Here is a 20,159-nt window from a genome sequence, read left to right as displayed (position 1 = left end):
TATTAGCTGATCGGCAGGTGGCGCTAACCGGAAGTGGTCTCTTTCCAGTTTCATTTTACGCGCACAGGAAAATTTTGAATTAATACGACTCCCAAAAGCGATGTATTACAATGCAGCTTTAAAACAAGTTTTTTTTTATATAGATGCAACTTCGCCGTTAACTCCCACTATTCTGCTTTTTTTTTTTTTTTTTAAATCGACGATAGATCGCTTCCGCATTCGGCTTTATTTTGAAAATCCAGCCACCAGGAAGCAGCGTGCAGCACTCCGACTAGCTTGGCAGCGAGATCACAGGTTCATCAGCTGGACGAGCAGGAGGGACACTGACCCAATTTAAGCCACCGGGGACAACAAGATCGACGACACAGCACTTCGCAGCAACCGACCGGAGTGAAAGCCTGCCCGGTTTTCTTCCACCGTGAGTCCTCCTTTACTTTTCCCCCTCTTTAATGGTGTCGCTTCAGCTGCCATTTAAAAAACGAAAACGGTGTGAAGGGAAAGAGGGATGCCAGCAACTGTTAGCCTCGGATTATACAGGTGAATTACCTCCTGGTGTTAGTGTCAGGGTGTTTGTGTCTTTGCATCGGGACCCCGGCGTGTTTTTTTTCCCACAAACCAACACGCCGGATCAAAAAGTGTCATGTTATCGATTCTGCCGTCTTTCCTCTTTGTAATTTTGCAATAGTCGGTTGCACTACGCAGGCTGGAGCCATCGGCCTGTGTTGTTGGAATCTGACAGCCACTGAGACGCATCCTGTCCTGAGTGAACCCTGGCTTTTGTTTTCAGGCTGCTAAAACACACAATAATGCAAGAACCCACCATTTTAGATGAAATCCCACTGCGTCTTCTCATTCATGCACTTATTTGCACTTTACTGAGCTAGTTATTCCTTGCACCATAACAGTGATCGAGTCTTATAGTTAATTTGCTTTCATTATTTTGTTTAATCTTTTATTCATTTATTCGCTAAACTAAAAATAAACTTAGATCTGCTTATGTTTCTCATTTAGACAGCGCAAGACATTTTGTTTTGATCTTCAACGTGACAACTCTGTTGTTTTTGTGAAACAAAGTATTTGGTCTCTATGAGTGACTATCATATTATCTCTTTGTCTCTTAATCAAGTTGTTGACAGCTCAGTTCAGTCTTAGTTATCAACAGAGTAGTAATTCAATCAACAGTAACAACAAGTTACAGCTAAATAGACACTAAAATTCACTATGGACTGTGAAACCTAATCTTGCAAGATCACAACACAACAAATCAGAAAAAGGAGAGTCACAAGTCTCAAGTAAGGGTCCTCTACTGTGTGTGGGTGTCATTGTGTATGCAAATACATTTTTAATCGGGTTTAAAGTGTTGCTGTGATACATGTATTGGGTCTATGTAAATATTATCCCAGGACTAGAACAGTTGCTGCTGTAAGGGTGTTTCTATATTTGCCACAGCAGTGGTTCATTATTATTTTGTTGATTTTCTTTCAAGGACTATGTCTGAGAGAGAAATATAAATAACTTAACTTTTCTGCCCTGTGGGTACAACATGAAACAGTGTGTGGGACTTGGTACCAATGCTGAGAAAACTCCACCAACCTCTCTGCCCAAAAGCTAATGCAACTATTGACTGTTGCAACTGAGAGGAAGAAAAAGCGGAGAGAGAGAGAGAGAGAACTTTTCGACTCTGGATACAAGGGGGCTTTTGGTCACAGAGATCATTGTTCTGCAGAAGCCTTTCATGGGGAAAGTAGCTATTGAAAAGTCTGTAATGGCTGAGCTATCATCGGCCCAGGTGACCGAGTGCACCTGAGCGTTACTGCTGCACAGACTCTAAAGTCACTACCAGCCTCGGGGCATTTGCTGCGCAGTAAAAAAAGAAACTGCATACTCCTGTGACTGCAGCCAGGAGGAAAACATTTGACCGAATCCTTCACCCTTTTTTGCTTGGATTATTTTTATCCAGAGTTTTTTTTTTTTTTTTATTTGTTTAATTTGTTGGATTACCCAGGAGAGAAAAACAAGTGCGGCAGGACAAATGACTATTTGTGGCGCAGCGATTGACTGACCTAGGCTGCTTTGGCCAAAGCATCCTCTTGAAGGAATGCAAATTCACATATGAAAGTAGAAGAATACAGGTTTGTGTAAAGTGTTTATCTTGTGCTTATCATATAACTCAGAATTTATAAACAGTATTTGATAATTTAGTGACTCGGACTGTGTGTTTATTGTCATTGTACTATAACTGTCAAACTGCTATTGTTGTAGGAGCCTCATAGATATGGCTATCTTAGAAACATAATGGTCCATTTCAAATGGCAACTCTCCAATTAGAAAGGAGAAGTAATTCATTTTTAATGGAAATGTTAATGACAGATATGCAGTATCTCCAGCTTAGATAAAATCCTGTGTTTTCATTAAATTAAAGAAACGAGCAGTTTGTGGAGGATTGCAAAATCTATACTTCTGTAACTCCTCCAGCCAAATGAATAGGAGGCATCGAGCTAATGTCTACACAGTTTTCTGGACAGCAGATGCTTGTGAAAGCTGCGTGATTTATTACCATATTGCCTTCTGGTAATGTCTTATGACCAAGAGGCCTGCTGATGTCCTGGACAAATTGTCCCAGGATCTGCACTCTACATTGTCCTTCTTTTCTTGTCCCTTTCTTTTATCAAAACCTGCAGAAAAATTAAGCGTAAAAAAGTGATTAAAAAAATGGCATATTTACTCAGCCTACCCCTCCATGCTTTCCTCACAAATACTAAATTAGCCTTAATAAGGTGTAAGCGAGCTTGAATGAACTGGCTTTACCTTTTGTAATTAATGATAACAGAACGACAGAAGCTGACGAACGTACAGCGATGTTGAGTCTTCTCATGAAAGCGTTACAACTATCTATGTGTCCTTTCTGTGGCTGGTTCTGCAAGTTAATTATTCTCGTGATTTATGATTCTCACTAATTACTTTGATGAGGAAGTGTCTCATTACACAGTTGATGCAGGAAGAACATTACCACAGGATTAACTCTGTGCTCTTGATGGCCCGTGACTGTCTCCTGGAGCATAATTATAAAATATATCAAATTTGCTACTGCACAGTCAAATGTGATAAAGTAGCTGTGTACATTGCAATGGCTTTTTTTGTTTGCATGTGTTTTTAAGAATTTGTGTCTTGGCTGACCTTTTATTCGCCTTAGTGAGTTGTAACAAATGGGATGGACATATTTGATTGAGTACAAGACTAAATATTCCCAAATATAATCAAATACCCATTTTCATTTGCAGTATGGACTGACCTGATATTGTTACTGGTTGGTGAAGCAAGATTTCTTCTTACAGAAGTAAATATCTATTACCAAAAGTGAAACAAGTAGAGCCAGTATGTTCAGACGAAAAAATTTTTCCTTGATCAATTAGCTTCAAAAAGTATGTGCAAGAAATTGCTTGCATGCTGAGGAGTCATCTACCACCTCCCCAAGAGTCACTGTCAGCAGTATATTAGCAGAAATGTTGTGTAATAAAACAGACTCTTTGTGTTGTGCTATATCCTCACAATGGGAACATTTCAGGCCACATAATTTATAAATCTTCTCAATTTTTCTCCATTCTCTTGAGTAGTATCTGTCATTGTTGATACAGTATTGCTTGTGATCACATTTTAACGACCAGATCCAAGTCGCACACAGTTAAAAGTAACAATATAAGTACTATACTTTATGTGCATTCCTCTCCTTTGCTCTGGTGCACCGCCAGCTGAAGCCACTGAGTTTTATTTGTATTCCTGTTGTCAAGTTAATGTGTTTAGAGGATGCTGAAGTTCTTGAGGGTGCTCAAGAGTGTCTCTCTGTGGAGCTGAAGCACTCTTCACTGTCAGTAATCAAAGCAGAGAAAGAGGGGGGAAAAAAATGAATTATTCATATAAAGGGCAAGATGGCTTCAATCATGTTGTCCTACTATTATGCATTACATCAGACAAAGATATTCTAATGTATAGAACTCATTTTGTTCAATTATGGTGACATTTTGTTTGTTTGTATTGAAGTAAATTTACTATTAATATTGATATTTCCCAGTCTTGTATTAATATTATTCTATGCTCACCATTAAGAATTTAAAGATGTTGAAATGAGCCAGAAAAATACAATACAAACATTCTTGCTCTTGTTTTGTGATGCCAGAGGAAGGAACTGCCACAGCTGCACCTGCTTTCAGTTCAACTTGAATTCTAAAACAAATATGATCATGACGTCAGTCACCAGTGTTAAAATGGATAGTAACGCTTTTTGCCCTCCTCTCTCTAGCGTAGCATTTGAGCACCCTGTGAAGGCCCCCGTAGGCGGCTATGTTGGATCTTTTCCTCAGAGTGCTGATGTTGACCTGTCTTCACCTGTCGCCTCACAGCACCAGGCTGCCAACCTAACTCCTCAGTCCCTCTCTCTTCCTGCGTCTCCTTCTTTCTCCTCTTGACCTGGAGAAAGGTAAATATGGTGTGTTTTGCAGGTTGTAGTTCTGTTTGACAGTTTTTTTTTTTTTTTTTTTTTTTTTGATTGAGTGGGAGTCAAACCACATTTAAGCAGTCTGAGATGATAAAATGAAATGAAACCTTTCTCTTTAACTTATATCTAATTACTTTCAAAGTTAATGAAGAGGATACTATTGCATATATTTCTGTATCAGCTTGTTCCAGCTCTGTATAGAAAAATCAACGTTGTATTTTTGTTGAGGAGTTTTGGGGTTATAAAAAAAGGTTACGTTTTGTAGGTTTGAGCAATGTTTGGTTACACAGCATGCCTGGACTCATGTTTGGGTAGTGCTCTGAATGTTTCTCTGGTTCCTGTTTCCTGTTTCCTGTTTCCAGGTCTTTGGTCTTTGAGGAAAATGTCCTATGCACACAAGCACCACAAGCTGCTCACCTGGAGTTTACCTCACCTCCTCCTTCCACCGCTGACCTACCTCTGGTTCTTGGCTCCTGCCACAGGTATAATGAATCATTTACCTCTCCAAACTCAACAAGCAAAAACACTTTTGTTGACAGAGAAGTGATAAGAAAACTCACATCTGCGCCTGTTAATCCAACCACACTCATCTGCATAGAACATTCACACACCTTTGATTGCTCAAGGTGGGTCTTAATCAATCTTATAGTCTTATGGTGATAGTTGGATGGTTTTTGGTTAAGTGGTATTTACTGTACGTCTAATGTGAAGCAGCCGGATAGAGGACTGTTGGTACCCCTACTGTGTGTGTGTGTGTGTCTGTGTGTGTATTTCAGATGCCACTCCACTCAGTGGGTTACACTGTGAAACAGGACAATGGGGGCTCTGTGGATAGACATTGTGTATTTGTGTGGCTGTGTGTTTTGAGGGCCTGGGGTCAGAGGAACAGTGGGCAAGACTGGGATGACACCCCTTTCTCAAACAAACTGTAGTGCTTTTGTGTGTTTTTATGTGGCAAGACCCGTGTTTTTCCAATCTAGAGTTACACCGGGATCCCGTAATGTCAACCTTGGCTCTAGTGTTGCTACAGTAGCAACAACTAGTATAGTACTGTTTTGATATGGCCTGTAGAACTGCTTTTTTTAAACTTATGCATACATAGATATTCTAGAGGTCATAATCTTAAGCTTTTCATGAATTTGTTGCTGTGCTACATCCACATTGTCTTCTTAAACTGGAAACTATGCACACAGGTAATCTGGTGAACAAATCAAGACGTGATGCATTTTTTTTTTTTTTTTTCTCAGCAAAGCAGTCGACTTCCTCGCCTGTGCAGCATGAAATAACATCACAGATGGAAAGGGGCCAATTATTGGTTTCTTCATTAAAAATCACACAGCTTAGTTCTGACGCTCATTATAAGCCTGTTTAAGCGGACAGTCGTGATCAACTTGGACTGAGATCTAAAGTTTTACATGGAAGAAGCTTGTGAGGATGATAGAAACTCCTTGATTTATTTTTTGACATAGCGCAGAATAAACTGAATAAACTGATATAGTCTGGCTCAGAGGGTGGAGGTTTGTGCGTACTGCATACTGTGCTTTGGGTTTTAATCAGTGTCTTGTTTTGTCAGGGAAAAGCCTCACTTCCTCTCTGTCTCTGTTGCTGAGTTGCTGACTGCTCAAACTGTGACTGCATGTTGGCTTTTCAGAGAAATGTTCAGTCAGAGCTTAATCTTTGAAAGTCTCTCTGGTTGGGACTGGAATTCGTTGTGGGTTTCACTTCGCCCCTTTGCCTGCCACAATGCCAGCAGTAACCAACAATGCCCTGATTGATAGAAACAAGTGAAACCTTGAAAAGCCTCAGCCTACTCTCTTTCACCTGAATATCTTGACCAGCTTTCCTCTTCTACATCAGTGCAGTACATCACTGGATAATACTTCTTTCCTCCCTCCTGTCCCGATCTAGTTGTGTCAGCAGACCTCTGCCGGGTCACCGGTGGGGTGCTGGGGATCCACTGGAGCAGCATCATCAGCATGGGTTGGTACCCTCTAGCGGATGGGAGAGGTGGGGCGACATGTTGGGAGTCCTGCTGCCTAAAGCCGAGCTGCAACGCTGTGTGGAGCCTCGGTGGGCGCTGTGTACTTCTCAGCTGCTCTTGGAAGAGGGGGTGCCCCATTTCTTCCCTACCACAGCCTCACCAGGAGTCCCTCGGCCTCTTTCAGATGCTCTCCAAGGTACAGGTGCTGCTGCCTGACCCTGGTCTAACAGGATAACCTCCGGGCACGCCGGTTTCCTCCCATCGTCTAAAGACATCATGTTTAGGTTACCTGGTGGCTCTAAACTGTCCGTAGGTGTGAGTGTGAGTGGTTGTCTGTCTCTGTCTGTCTCTGTGTGTTGGCCCTGTGATGGCCCTCACCCAGTGTGAGCTGGGATTGACTGAATGAATAATTAAATGGATACTAACAGCAAATAAATTTCAGTTCCCCACAATTACTAGAAACTCAGAAATTTGGGAAGAAAGAAAGCAGATACTGACAGACCACAAATATTTTAATTGGAGTTTTTCTGAAATTTTTTGTCTGTCATTTATTTTAAGGGTCCCATAACAGCAAGACATAGAAAACGTCGTCATGCAGTTCATGCAGGAAGCCAAAAACCGCATGCAGGATACCTAACCAGCACGGTAACTTCATTATTGGTTTGCTTGTTTATTTATTTATTTTTATGTCTGTAGTGATCCTCACACTGTTTGCTTGGAGGAGATCCTGTTCTCTGTATTCATACTAATTATATAGTCAACTAAAAGTGTGCTGAAGGTAGAATTTAGGAATATGAAAAGATTTGTGGAAATCCCAAATTCTTCTCCGTATTTACTTGCTTGTTTTTGTTAGTTCAAACTTACAAATTCTGAACTGTTCCTGCAGGAAAGTGTCAAACTGGGAACAGCGCATCCAACTCCAACTATACCCAGCCCCATCACACGTATTCAGACAGCCCAAGAGAATTTCAGCCAGGTAACCAATGGGAGTTCAGAAACTGCTCCACTGCCATCGCAACAAAACTCAACAGCAGACGATGCTGTTGATACTCCTGCGTCTTCCAACAGCAGCGATGTCGCCTCACCCACACCGACTGAAGTGTCTGCCATCACAACTCCAACACAGGCTGGTGAGGAAGCAAGCGCCTATTTCCAGCTTATACAGTAATATGTCTTCTCTTCATTTATTAATTATGAGCTAATACATAATGTAACGGCACTGTGGTGTGCAGCCTTGGAAGGAAATTGCATGCGACTTTAAGGCCTTTCTTTACTGAACTTGGTTCAAATATAGTTTTGTCCTTGTGAGATTTTATGTTTTATTAAGCATTTAAAATGTCTGAAACTGAACGTCTTTTGCTCCAGCTGATCTTTGGCCAAACTAAGATGTAATTTCCCTTCGCATTTTATGGAAAACTGCACAGATTAGTTATTTTTTCCCAGATGAAAGTGATGTGCACGCAGGGTATAAAGGCAAATGAGTCTAATCAACAGGAATGTGCTGAGATGCACTAGACCTTGGCAAACAGGCGTGACTTGTAAGATCAGTTTCTCCTCCCTGAATGACAGCGTACCTGTTTATCCGACATTAACTGCAGCATAAGAAAACAGAATGCTGTGGAATAGATAACTACCTAGTTATTTTCACAAACAATGGATTCCTTAACAGTAGCCTGCTGGATCGGTTTAAATAAAGTGAAACCTATTTCGGAGGAAGGAGTAGTTCCCCCTCCAACATTTATTTACTGTAGTACACTTTTGGACAAAGGTTAATAACTCCATGTTTGTTTGGAATCAGCCGAAACAAGCTCTCAATACAATATTAACATGTTGTCACCAAACTTTAGCTGTTTTCAGGCTACCTGGTGAGTGAGTTCAATATCCTCCCTCCTTTTACCCTTTTCTATTCCAATTTATTAAAAAAAAAAACAAAACAGCTAACCAAGACTATAAATTGAAGGACACTCGAACATTTTTTAAACATCATATACAAATGTATTCGCTATCCAAAGCAGCTGCATGCTATTTATCCCCTTCTTGTGAATTTATTTGCTTTCTGTTGACTGTACTTGAAGTCTTTTTGGTTGGCATGGCAACCCTGCGGTCACCGTAATTTTATTCTGGCATCATCCCTGATCGTGTGCTGTATTCCAGTGAGGGAGCTAGTGGTGTCAGCAGGAAAGAGTGTGGAGGTCACATTGCCCCGCAACGAGGTTGAACTCAACGCCTTCGTGGTCCCAACACCCCCAAACGGTAAAACAGTTACAGTTAAAGTCACTTCTCAAAAGATTCCCATTTTGAAAATCTCTAAAATTAGCTTCGTTTAAGTAACACACCAACCTATTCAGTATAATGCCATATATATGTATTTTTTTTTTTTAATCATCATCAGTGTCCTGTATGTCACACTAAACCTTTGCCAGAAAATTTCAACTCCAAACTTGATTACGATTACACAATCACGAAGACGAACCCATGTCATCATTTTGATAATCCTTTGATCCCTTTGTAACATTCTTTGAAATGATCCTTATCTGATAGATTTTAATTACATGCATGAGCGGTTTAGGTAAATGAACTGATTTGTTTGATGATACTTCTTCTCTAAAGGGACAATCTATGCATTTGACTGGCGTCTGATCACACATCCCAAAGATTACAGTGGAGAGATGGAAGGGAAGCACAGCAAGACTCTAAAACTCAGCAAGGTTGAACAAACTGCTTTCATTTTCATATTCTGCTAAAAATAGCATAAAGCTGCATCTGTTGTGCACTGAATATATAACCAGTTTCAGGTGTGTGTAAAAGAAACAGATTTTGACTTCCTCTTTATTTTTTCTTCATTTCCCCCATTTCTTGCCCTCTCTCTTTCAGCTGACTGTGGGCCTGTATGAGTTTGAGGTGACAGTGGACGGTGAAGGAGCTCATGGAGAAGGTTACGTTAATGTCACAGTCAAACCAGGTGAGGTCAGCCATTCAGTACAATCTGAAAGCGCTTTCATATTTAACAGTTTGAAAGCAGTTTAGCACAAGCATTGGAGCCTGTATTTCTTTCGTGTTAAGCAGTAGTCCCTTATCTCTGTTTTATTGAAGACATTCTTTGGCCTCCTCTTCCTTTTTAGTCATGTGATTTATTTATTTTTTTTCCTGTGACGCATTCCTGCTGCATCACATGATTTCATAATCTTCACCTACTGTGCAAGCCATTCAGGAAGTGTCTGAAGATGAACTTAAATTAAATAAAATAAATAAACTTAAGTACCTAAAATATGTGACAAACAAGCACTATAAAATTGGGGAATTTTGAAAACACTGCAAATTATTAAATCAACAAGAGGCTGTGTTATCTGAAAGAATGGCAAAAGCAAACATTGGGGGACTTGCACAGACGTACTAACTTCCTTGGAAATGTATTACAAATTATTAACTGACTCTTAGCTCAATAGACCATTTTATTTTATAAACAGTTTCTGCTACGAGATTAGCATTTACAACAGGGTTATTGTACTGCTTATTTATTTATTTATTCATTTTTCTTTTCTCCTCACAAAGCTGTCACTGACACTTAATAGTAAATTTCTTCCCAGTGGTACAAATGATAGTAATGAAGTAATTGCAGTGTGTGTTGAAAGCCTCCTGTTTATTAAATTAGCTATGATCTTTATTGCTGCTTTTTTCCCCACCCGTAGCTGTAATTTTGAGTTTTGCAGAGGCAGCCTCTGGCTTGTTGACACCACCTTGGCCACAGACGGCTGATGTTCAGCTCGGTAAGCAAGTTAATTTCTTGTTTTCCACCTGACAGAGCCGCGGGTAAACAAGCCTCCTGTTGCCATAGTTTCCCCAAAGTTCCAGGAGATCTCCTTGCCAACAAGCTCTACGGTGATAGACGGCAGCCGTGAGTCTTACACACGACACACACACATGCAAACATTTAACACAAAGAAAAAAGGGGCCTTGTGGGTTAAGCACTTTATCATACCCTCTCAGGCTGTTGAATGTATTTGACTGACCATTTCATCTCTTCCTCCTCTTTTAAGAGAGCACCGATGATGACAAGGTGGTAGCATGGCACTGGGAAGAGGTCAAAGGTCCCCTGAGGGAGGAGAAGGTCTCTGCTGACACCGTTGTCCTCACCCTCACCAGCCTGGTGCCTGGGAACTACACATTCAGGTACAGGTGGACTTGACGTAGCTGATACTGTTGTCACTAACTTAACTGCTCCGTCTCGTTTCACTGTATAAGTCTGTGAGAATAAAAGCAACAATCGTCTTTTTTGCTTTTTATGGTATTATTATGCAAATCATCCGTGAATTAGTTTACATTTATATTTTCAATCAAGTTTGTTAATTTTTTTCTGACCCAGTTTGACAGTGACAGACTCTGATGGAGCAACAAACTCGACACAGGCCACGCTCTCTGTCAACAAAGCCAAGGACTACCGGCCTGTGGCCAATGCCGGACCAAACCAGGTCTGAAGTATTTCCACTATCATAGTGCTGTTCCGTAATTTACCAAACCCCAGAGCCGATCTGTTGTGATCATATTGTGACATTTGGATGAACACATTTTTGCCCTCATTTTCTACATGTTGGCAAAATTTTGAACCTGTGAAAATATTTCCCCACCTGCATCTGTGTTTGTGTGTATGTCAGTGTTAGCTCTAATGACGTGGCTCCCTTCAGTTGTTTGTCAAAACAGAAAGCCAGTTTGTGAGGTTATCCACTCTTAGCCTCACAACTTTTGCACAACTTTTGGTGTTTTTGGTGTTTTGAAAACGTGCAGAAATCATATTTCATCTGATAACTGTCCTCTTTTACTCCATCCAGGTTATCCAGTTGCCACGCAACTCCATCACTCTTAATGGCAACCAAAGCACCGATGACCATGATTCCCTGTCGTATGAGTGGTCTCTCAGCCCGGAGAGCAAAGACAAAGTGGTGGAGATGCAGGCGAGATATTCAAAGACTATGCACGCAGTTGAATTCCAATGTTTCAGTTTCGTTTGTTTAGAGCAGCGGGGCTAACAGAGGTATCTCTTCTTGTGTGTTTTCAGGGTGTACGAACACCAACCCTGCAGCTGTCTGCAATGCAGGAGGGAGACTACACCTTCCAGCTGACCGTGACAGACTCGTCTGGACAGCACGACACTGCCCAAGTCACTGTTATTGTGCAGCCAGGTAAAACAACTAGACAATTCAAAATACAGCTCCTGTTTGTTGCTACCCCAGCACTTTCAAAGAGCATTTTCAGTGTGTCGTTGAAAAGTGGGGTTGACTGCAGCTGCTGAGGCGGAATTAATTACAGATTTAGCCTCCTTCTTCATTACAGTGCTCACTCATTAACTCAAGCCTGTTTACCCAGCTGCATGCACTTGTGCACCACTTACAGAGAGATTTGAATTAAACTCCCTGTCTCAAGATTTCAAGTCCTCTTCCCCTGTACTTAATATGCCCCGTGTTATAGCGCCTTTGCCCTTTCTCTCTCACACAGCCTTTGTGTAAATACACACATGATGTCTGAAGCGCATACTGAGCCATAGTTGAATGGGAAGTGTGTGCGTACACACAAGCTGATAAGCATTCAGTGTAGACTGTCAAGACTGGCAGCACAGTCTGAGCAGCGTCAAAGCAGGATGTGTGATGTCGAGGGTCAGACTGTGTCAACAGTGTAGTTAAAATCATCTGAGTGTTGTTCGTTTCAGGATGTTTTTCCAGCTACTATGCAGATATACATTTTATTAGAGTGTACAAATTATTAACCAAGTGCTGATCAGACAGTGGCCCATTTTTGATATCATAGTGTTATTGTATATATTATTTCTGCTCACTTTTCTTTCTTTTTTCTGATTTAAAATCGTGGTCCATCTATAAAACAACTGAATTGTCAGAGTGGCTCACCTGGCAGAGAGAACAAGACAAAGGCTTTTTCCTGACTCCTGTGGCCTCGGTTCAAATGTCCTTTTGATGCGTGTGGGCTGTAACATGTTCTTTCATTTCAAACTCCAGAAAACAATAAACCACCAGTAGCAGATGCAGGACCAGACAAGGAGCTGACGCTGCCTGTTGACCGAACCATGCTGGACGGTAGTAAGAGCACAGATGATCAGAAGATTGCCACCTACCAATGGAAACAAACCAGGTCAGTCAGACGATGACTTCAGCTCCTGTCTGTTTGCACAAATCTATCATTGCAATCAAGCAACTGGCTGCTGCAGTGTTTTTATACTGGTACAGTAAAGGTAGAGTACTCCTAGGACCAAGAAAAAAAAAAATTAAATGGCTTACTTCTTTTCCTTATATCCTCTCTCGGTTAAAAGCCTCTTAAAATCTCTGTCCTAGTTCGAAATCAAATTTGTGCTCTCATTCTCTTTCTCTTCGTACATCAGCGGTCCTGCTGATGTGAAGATTGAGAATGCAGATACAGCCGTTGCCACGGTGACAGGTCTCGAGGTCGGGAGCTACATGTTCACCTTGACGGTAACTGATGAGAGGAAGCTGCAGAGCACGGATACCGTCACGGTCATCGCCAGAGAAGGTTAGGAGACGTGTGACTCTGTTTGGGTGAATCCTTTTCTGTTGAGCAACATATGCAGCTGTGTGTTGGAGATGAACGGGAGAGGATTAAGAGTGTTGTTGTGAAACATGGTTTTATAGTTAAAGTAGGCACATTTGAAGCCTTTAACTGTAGTCTAAATGAGGTCATTCCCCTCAGAGATTTTTGCATTTTTATGTTTCTAAACTTTAAATGCACCCTAATTTTTTTTTATCTGTTTTGCTTTTATAACTAATGCACATATCCACTGCAGTTGTACAAGATGTTCTGAGACACATAATAAGAAAAACAGAATCAGAGAAAGACAAGCGTGTACAATAGAAACAGAACTAAATACTCAAATTCAAAAATAAGAGTAAGTCATCGAAGTCTAAAATACAAAGAGATTGAAAGATTTCATGATGTGTCTCGCTTTTCTACTCTTATTTCTGTTTGTTTTCCAAAAAACATAAGAAGTACGCTATTCGGAAAACTTTATCTCAGTTCATTTGTAGTGTCATCTCCAACATGGTTTTTAGATATGATAAGGGCTGTATTCTGGGGAAAAGGCCATTACTGTGCCTTAATAGCTGACCGGATCGAAACACTACAAATCATGATGAAAGTTTTTCCAACAGTAAATGTACTATAATATAATTATTCTGTCATTTATATTCGTATTCACTGTATTTTATGTTTGTTTTTTTTTTCCTCTAGAATTGGATAAACCACCAATTGCTCGTGTTGTGTCAAGTCCGCCTGTCTCTTTGCCTGTCAGGACCGCCATTCTGGATGGATCTCGTTCAACTGATGACAAAGGTGGAGTCAGCTACTTGTGGACTCGGGATGACAGCAGCCCTGCTGCCGGGGTGAGTTCCACATTTTCAGATGTTTGAAGAAGCCTTTTACTGCATATTGTTAAAAGCTAGCTGGAGTATAAAGAGAAAACCAGCTCTAAGGGTGTAGAGTTGTGAATTACTAGTAAAAAAAACAAAAAACAAAACAACCCCTTCAGATGTAGATTTGGTTTTGAAACGTGCAAATTACATGCTTTTTAACCTTTATTTTTTTTTTTTCAACAGGATGTACTGAACAACTCTGACCACCAGGCAGTGCTGTTTCTGGGAAACCTGGTGGAGGGCAAGTACAGCTTCAGCCTGACTGTTACTGACAGTAAAGGACAGACCAGCGTTGGCCAGGGCACAGTGGAGGTCAAACCAGGTAAAAGAAAGAGTCAGACCAAACAAACCTGCAGTGGAAATGCGCACTGACACTCTCATTTGATCATAATTAAATTGTGGCTTCTATAAAAGGTTTTATTTTGCTTTAATATACATTAATAACAACACTGGTGACTTTGTAAAAAGATTATATAATTATAGCTTTTAGACACACCACTGCCACATACTGGATGCTGTTTTAGATCGCATTTTGTTTTGATTGATGAAAAGACATTCTGGAAAATGAAAAAAAATCCAGGCCAGTTTAACCAAAGTGTATGCACCCGAAGTTAAATTGCAGCTTTTGATCACACATTTGGACAATCATCAATCACTAATGAAAGCATTATTAATAATATTTTACTCCATTTCTGCATTGATTCCTTGAATACACATTGGACCCATGAACAAGTCTGTGCACAAATGGCATCCACTCAGCAAGAGACGTGACAAGCAGCAGAACAAGGTGGAGCGGGTCAGTGTGCAACATACGGTGCACAGACACACACTCAGCCAGAAACTAATCTGTCACTTGGTGCTCTGGCCTGTTTCCCAGATTTCTGAGAGTCAGATGGATCCTGCAGTCGGCCTGTGTTTCCCATGTGTGTTTCTGTCCTCACTATTCTCCTCTCCACCCTCTCCTATTTTTCATGCGCCACTCTGTCTCTCTTCATCAGACATCTGGGAGCGTGACTTGGTGGAGCTGGTGTTGGAGGTCTCTGTATCCCAGGTGTCCCACCGCCAACGTGACATGCTGCTGCGCCAGGTTGGGGTTCTACTGGGTGTGCTCGACAGTGACATTGTTGTACGAGAGATCAGTGCATTTAATGAGCACAGGTGAGTTTCTCTGCATCAAGCTTTTTTTCCCCCAAGTGTAAATCATGAGACACATGAATGCCCCCTCAAAAATGCTGGAATGACATTTTCTCGATTTGACGCAGAAATGAATCACTTTCCACCTCCTCGTCTTCCCTCAGTACTCGCTTGGTCTTCCTGGTGTCAGGTGGGCCAGGGCGCCCTCCTTTGTCTGGCCACAGTGTTGCATTTAGCCTTCGCAACAAACTGCGCAAACAGAAGAATGACTTTCTCATCTTCAAGGCCAGACGTGTGGATACAGTCAGTAAGTACCCGACAAATACGGTTTATGAGAAACAGAGAGAGGATGTTGATGGCCTTCAATACTGAACATTAGTTAATGGTTGGAATCAGCCACTGTCAGGACTAGACCAGTAGATTTCCATGCGTGCTATATTTTGTGTGTTCCGTCTGCAGCCTGCAGACAGTAACATAACGTTCTGCCGCTCTTGTTCTTTCCTCAGTCTGCCAGCTGAACTGTTCCAGCCACGGCGAATGTGACTCGTTCACACGGCGTTGTGTCTGTCACCCTTTCTGGATGGAGAACTTCATCAGAGCTCAGCTTGGAGATGCAGAGAGCAACTGTGGTGAGATGATAATAATGGCAAAAGAATTTTTTTTTTTTTTTCCCTATATAAATTTTTTTTGTGTGTGTTTGTGTGCTGTAGATGCAGCTGGATTGTCATACTTTTTTAACTTACTTTTCAGAGTGGAGCGTACTCTACGTGACCATAGCATCCTTTATGATTGTGGTTGCTATAGCAACAGTTGTCTGGGGGATGGTGTGTTGTTGCAACAGGTAAGCTCAAGTAATTTGTTTTTCACTAAGCATTTAGGTGAGTAATACTTCAGGGATATATTATTTATCAGTAAAACCTGCAGTGATCTTTTGAATTTTAAGTTTGCACTGCATGTCTTTGACTATCACCACTCCAGCTGATGATAACGTACATGTTTTGTTTTGTTTTGGGTTTTTTTTTCCCCTCCCTGTGGAAGGCGGAAGAACAAAGTGCGCAGGAGCAAAAGTCGATATAAGATACTTGAAGCTGACGAGCAAGACAGTCTGGAGCTTCAACCCCAAAGAGCTGGTGAGACACTTCTCCAGTTAACATGTGTGTCCTAGAAACAGAAACTGGACACTCAACCTCATAAATCAAAATAAGTATAAATCGAACTGTGTCCAACCTAACTAGTCTGGACTGAATGCATCATTGTAAATAATACCATGAGTGTATATTTTGTATCGGTATACAATTAATCAATCAAGAAAAAAAGAAGTTCCCTCCAACTATTCTGATGATCTATGAAAATTTTGATGGCCTACTTCTTCTTCTTTCATTCCTTCGCCTGCTATCCAGCCCGTTTGAAGCCGGTTCCAGCTCCCACATCCTCTGCTCTCATGCACTCAGACTCTGACCTGGACAGCGACGATGGGCAGGGCGGGGTCCCGTGGACGGAGCAGGAGCGGGGACATCTCCTACGGCACCAGAACGGCTTCCTGAGGAATGGTCAGGGGCCCGCGCGGGGCAAGAAGCAAAGAAATGAACTGCTATAGCAAGAGAGGAGGGGGGAGCTCTCTGCTGCCCTCATGTGTCACACCCCTCTGTCCCTCACTCTTCCTCTTTTGTTGTTCTTCAACACAAAAACCTCACAGCTCTCATCCTTGAAGACTGACTGTGTGATACCAGGATTTGATATGAAGGTGAGAGAAACATGCTGGAAACATGTTGCCCTGCTGTCACTGGAAAAAAAACTAAACAAAAAAAACACCGCTATACGCTACTGGAATTTCTCTGAGCCAATTTGGAGGAAAGAAAGACAACATTTCACTGCGAATTAAGGGAGAGCGTTTGAATGACACTGTGTTTGAATAGTATAGAGCGTAACATAGACCCCTGTTATTTAACACAGAGACAAAAAGAATGTAGTGTTACCCTTCGTACTGATGGGGCACGGTAGTTAAGAGATCAGGGGTGAAAAAACTAGCCTGAGAGACACTTGACTTTCTGATTTAAAAAAAAAAAAAACAAACAAAAAAAACTCTGCTTCAGTGACACGAAAGCCAGCCACTTGACATGCTCACACCTTGCCTCTTGTAGACACGCATGTAATGCACACACACACATAATTTTCTCATTTGGTCCAGGTCGACCTGATGCTACCAAACACTGCCATGTTTAAACCAATCGTTAACTCTGCTTGAAGGATTTTGTTTGTAACTCAACTGAAAGGAGAGAGGAGAGAAAAAAAAAAAACAAAAAAAAAAAACGCAACCAAAACAGCCACCAACAGCAATGGACACTTCGCCAAAACAAAACAAGGAAAAAAGAAATGCATGAAGTCTGACTGCAGCCGCAGTTCAACAAGATAAAGCAACAACTGCCTGCTTGTGTCGGGTGTCTTTGTGGATTTTTCAGGCTTCTGTGCCAAAAGATGTTTCTTCAGAGCAGTTTGTATGTCAGTTTTTTATGTCTGTTATAAATCCAATTAAGAGTCAGGTTATTCTCAGTTATTTTGGAAAGGGCGGGGGGGGGGGGGTCATGCTTTTATTCTGAAAGCTTCTCTGGAACACACTGGAAAACATGAGTTTGGTCTCAAGGGGGGAAGATAATGAGGAGAAAGAGCTTCATAACATAACAAACAGGATGGTCAGCACATCACTATGTAGCCATGAGGACAACTTAGTATTTTTTATTTTTTTTTCACAACAACCCTTATGCTGTGATTAGACTTCCATGCACTTTGATTTCATGCGTCTGTTTCAGTCTTTTTTTTTTTTTTTTTTTGTGTCTTGGAGGTTGATGAAGACGATCTGTGATGGTATAAAGTTGGAAGTTCAGCCATAAGCAGGACATTTCTGAATTCATTGTTGGAAATCTCAATTTCCTTGATTTAAAAATTGCAAACCATGGACACAGTTTGTGTCCAGAGTCACCTCAGTAATTGTTACAAACCTGCAGGCTCGAGGACGATGTAAATGTCACATATAGCCAAGTAGAGATGCAATTATAATCTAGTTGTTTCCCAATAGAAGCACATATGAACGTATTTATCTTTGTTTTCTGCATTTGGCAAGTTTTCTGTTAGTTTAACTTGAAGATGACGAAATTACGCACAGAAAAACCTTTGAGGGGAAATGATAAATTAAAAAAAGAAACAAACAATTTTCCAGCCATCACTTAACATAGTTTTAATCAAATTGTTATGTTTTCAGAACGATGCCAAGCTGTGATAAGTCCTAAAAACAAGTGATTTCATCCAAAAAACTGGATAAAATCAGACATTTAATCCAAAGGGAGATCACCACTCAAATATGAGGAGCCACCAGGAAGGCTGATTCTGTTTCTGGGCTAAATTGTGCTGAGGGAGAAGTTAAAAGCTTTTGCAAGCAGACGTTGAAACTGATCTGTAAGGTCCACATTTTTAGGCACTTTTTTTATTTCTTTGGTTGTTGAATGTTGAAAGAGTACGCTGTTTATTCAACTTGTGCTCCACGTGAAATAAACAATCATTTAAAAATAGGACTTAAAAAAAAAAAGGGACTGTCAAGTCATCTCATGCTGATGTCAGTTCTGCTGCACTAGTTTGGCCTCAGAGCTCCCAGCGCACATTCAGACAGGGCCAGACACTTTCTTTTTTTCTATATATTTTTAATTCAGGCCAACTGAAATGATCTGACCTTTTTTCTTTTTTTTTGCCATTTTTTTGAGGCAAACTAAAATCAATGCCCCCAAGTGCCAACTCTGTAAAATGTTATCTTTGGAATAATGTTGTATTCTTTCCATGTTTTGGTTTGTTTGTTTGGGGTTTTTTTGCACATCATAGGAAACAGCTTTTGGTGTAATTGCCAAGATTTGATGTTGATTCTTGTTTTACTGTATACCTTTTACCCCAAACTGAAAAAAACAACCTTTCAAAGTCTTTTTATACCTATTTAAATTCTTCTGTTACATGTGCAACAGTTGCCAGTCACGTTTGGGATTTATAGAAGTGAAATGACCTCGACTCTGCTGGAGTCCACTGTGAGGGCAGATGGAGAAAGGAGTAGCAACTATCAAATGAAGAGAGTTTAATTTAAAATGTTTTAAATATGGTTTTAGCGAAGGATTATTCCTTCCTTGTTTCTTTGTGTGTAACCACATCTGATGCAACTGGATAGTCTGTACATTAAAATAAAATGTTTCAGTTTTTTCTTGAGGTTTCTGAGCGATTTGTTCTTGTTTCTCAACTAAAGACAATAACTTATTAGCAAATAACATTAATTCACTTGTCTAATTTGTCTCAGGCTGCACAAGTAAAACAAAAGCTCCTTATGATGTGACACAGACTCAAATGTTAAAGAATGTCATGTTACAGGACTTCACCAAATAGTTTTTATTGGTCTTATGACATACTTTGCTGGACTATATTAAGCAATAGTCTTACATGGCAATTTTGGCTAAAGAAAGATTCACAGTGTGCATAAATCACTTAAAATTATGCGAATGCAGTCTTTAATAACATAAACACAGAGAAAAGGGCCAGTCTGAAAGTAGTTAAAAAAGAAAATTATTTAAGTCACCAGAATCTTTTAAGGTTACTAATTAAAGGGCATATTGCAGGTTAAAGATCACTTTGAATCAATGTTTAGAAAAAATAATACAGGAACTGTTTTTTCCTCAAAATATATTGGCCAATACATTAAAGGTCATATTACAGGTTAAATTTTTTGACACTACCTGCTCCCACAATGAGTGACGGCCGATCCCCGCATATCGCTCCCTCTGCCTACGTCATATGACGCGGTGTTAAAAAAAAAAAAAAAAGGTTTTAGAGGCTTTGCTTAAAACTGTCACCTTTTGGACTACATTTGCACTCTTATGTCTTGAAAAAAATTCAAGCCTCCCATTATCTTTTCAAAGGGTATTTTTTTTTTTTAGAAAGGATTATCTTTACATCTTAAAAAAAATTCAACCTGCAGTATGCCCTTTAAGTAGTGCAGCTCATTTTCATCATGCTGTGCTCTCTCTCTCTCTCTCTCTCACTGTCCCTATAACATAAATCAAAGGTGAATTTGAATTTTTGAAAAGGCTTTCCACTG

The 20,159-nt window shown here is 40.5% G+C and overlaps 1 protein-coding gene across 6 annotated transcripts; it reads left to right on the top strand.

The window, feature by feature from the left end:
- The first annotated feature begins 271 nt into the window (after positions 1-271).
- Positions 272-17,360, top strand: kiaa0319l (KIAA0319-like ortholog). 6 transcript variants are annotated; one of them, XM_029513539.1, is made up of 24 exons: positions 272-418; positions 4,398-4,474; positions 4,855-4,974; positions 6,401-6,669; positions 7,032-7,118; positions 7,360-7,603; positions 8,628-8,726; positions 9,084-9,181; positions 9,348-9,435; positions 10,276-10,368; positions 10,511-10,643; positions 10,837-10,942; positions 11,300-11,422; positions 11,527-11,650; positions 12,479-12,611; positions 12,859-13,007; positions 13,722-13,873; positions 14,087-14,225; positions 14,902-15,061; positions 15,202-15,344; positions 15,544-15,666; positions 15,788-15,878; positions 16,076-16,167; positions 16,438-17,360. In XM_029513539.1, exons 3-24 carry the CDS (start codon positions 4,875-4,877, stop codon positions 16,632-16,634), a joined length of 2,943 nt encoding a protein of 980 aa, XP_029369399.1. In that variant the 5' UTR covers positions 272-418; positions 4,398-4,474; positions 4,855-4,874; the 3' UTR covers positions 16,635-17,360. The 6 variants fall into 6 exon arrangements, with proteins under 6 accessions (XP_029369399.1, XP_029369400.1, XP_029369397.1 ...); XM_029513540.1 differs by having other exon boundaries at positions 4,398-4,483; XM_029513537.1 differs by having other exon boundaries at positions 4,298-4,474.
- The last annotated feature ends 2,799 nt before the right edge of the window (positions 17,361-20,159 follow it).

Source organism: Echeneis naucrates, chromosome 11 (genome assembly GCF_900963305.1).
Source record: "Echeneis naucrates chromosome 11, fEcheNa1.1, whole genome shotgun sequence".
Taxonomy (NCBI): domain Eukaryota; kingdom Metazoa; phylum Chordata; class Actinopteri; order Carangiformes; family Echeneidae; genus Echeneis; species Echeneis naucrates.
Note: the sequence above shows the minus strand (reverse complement) of the source record. Positions and strands in the feature narration are given on the sequence as shown.

What these genes read in the sequence shown, in the direction of transcription:
- kiaa0319l (XM_029513539.1), top strand. Translation starts at nt 4,875, where the DNA reads ATGTCCTATGCACACAAGCACCACAAGCTGCTCACCTGGAGTTTACCT. An exon ending in GTTCTTGGCTCCTGCCACAG is followed by an intron (nt 4,975 to 6,400) that starts GTATAATGAATC and finishes GTCCCGATCTAG; the next exon opens with TTGTGTCAGCAGACCTCTGC. An exon ending in AGACTCTAAAACTCAGCAAG is followed by an intron (nt 9,182 to 9,347) that starts GTTGAACAAACT and finishes TCTCTCTTTCAG; the next exon opens with CTGACTGTGGGCCTGTATGA.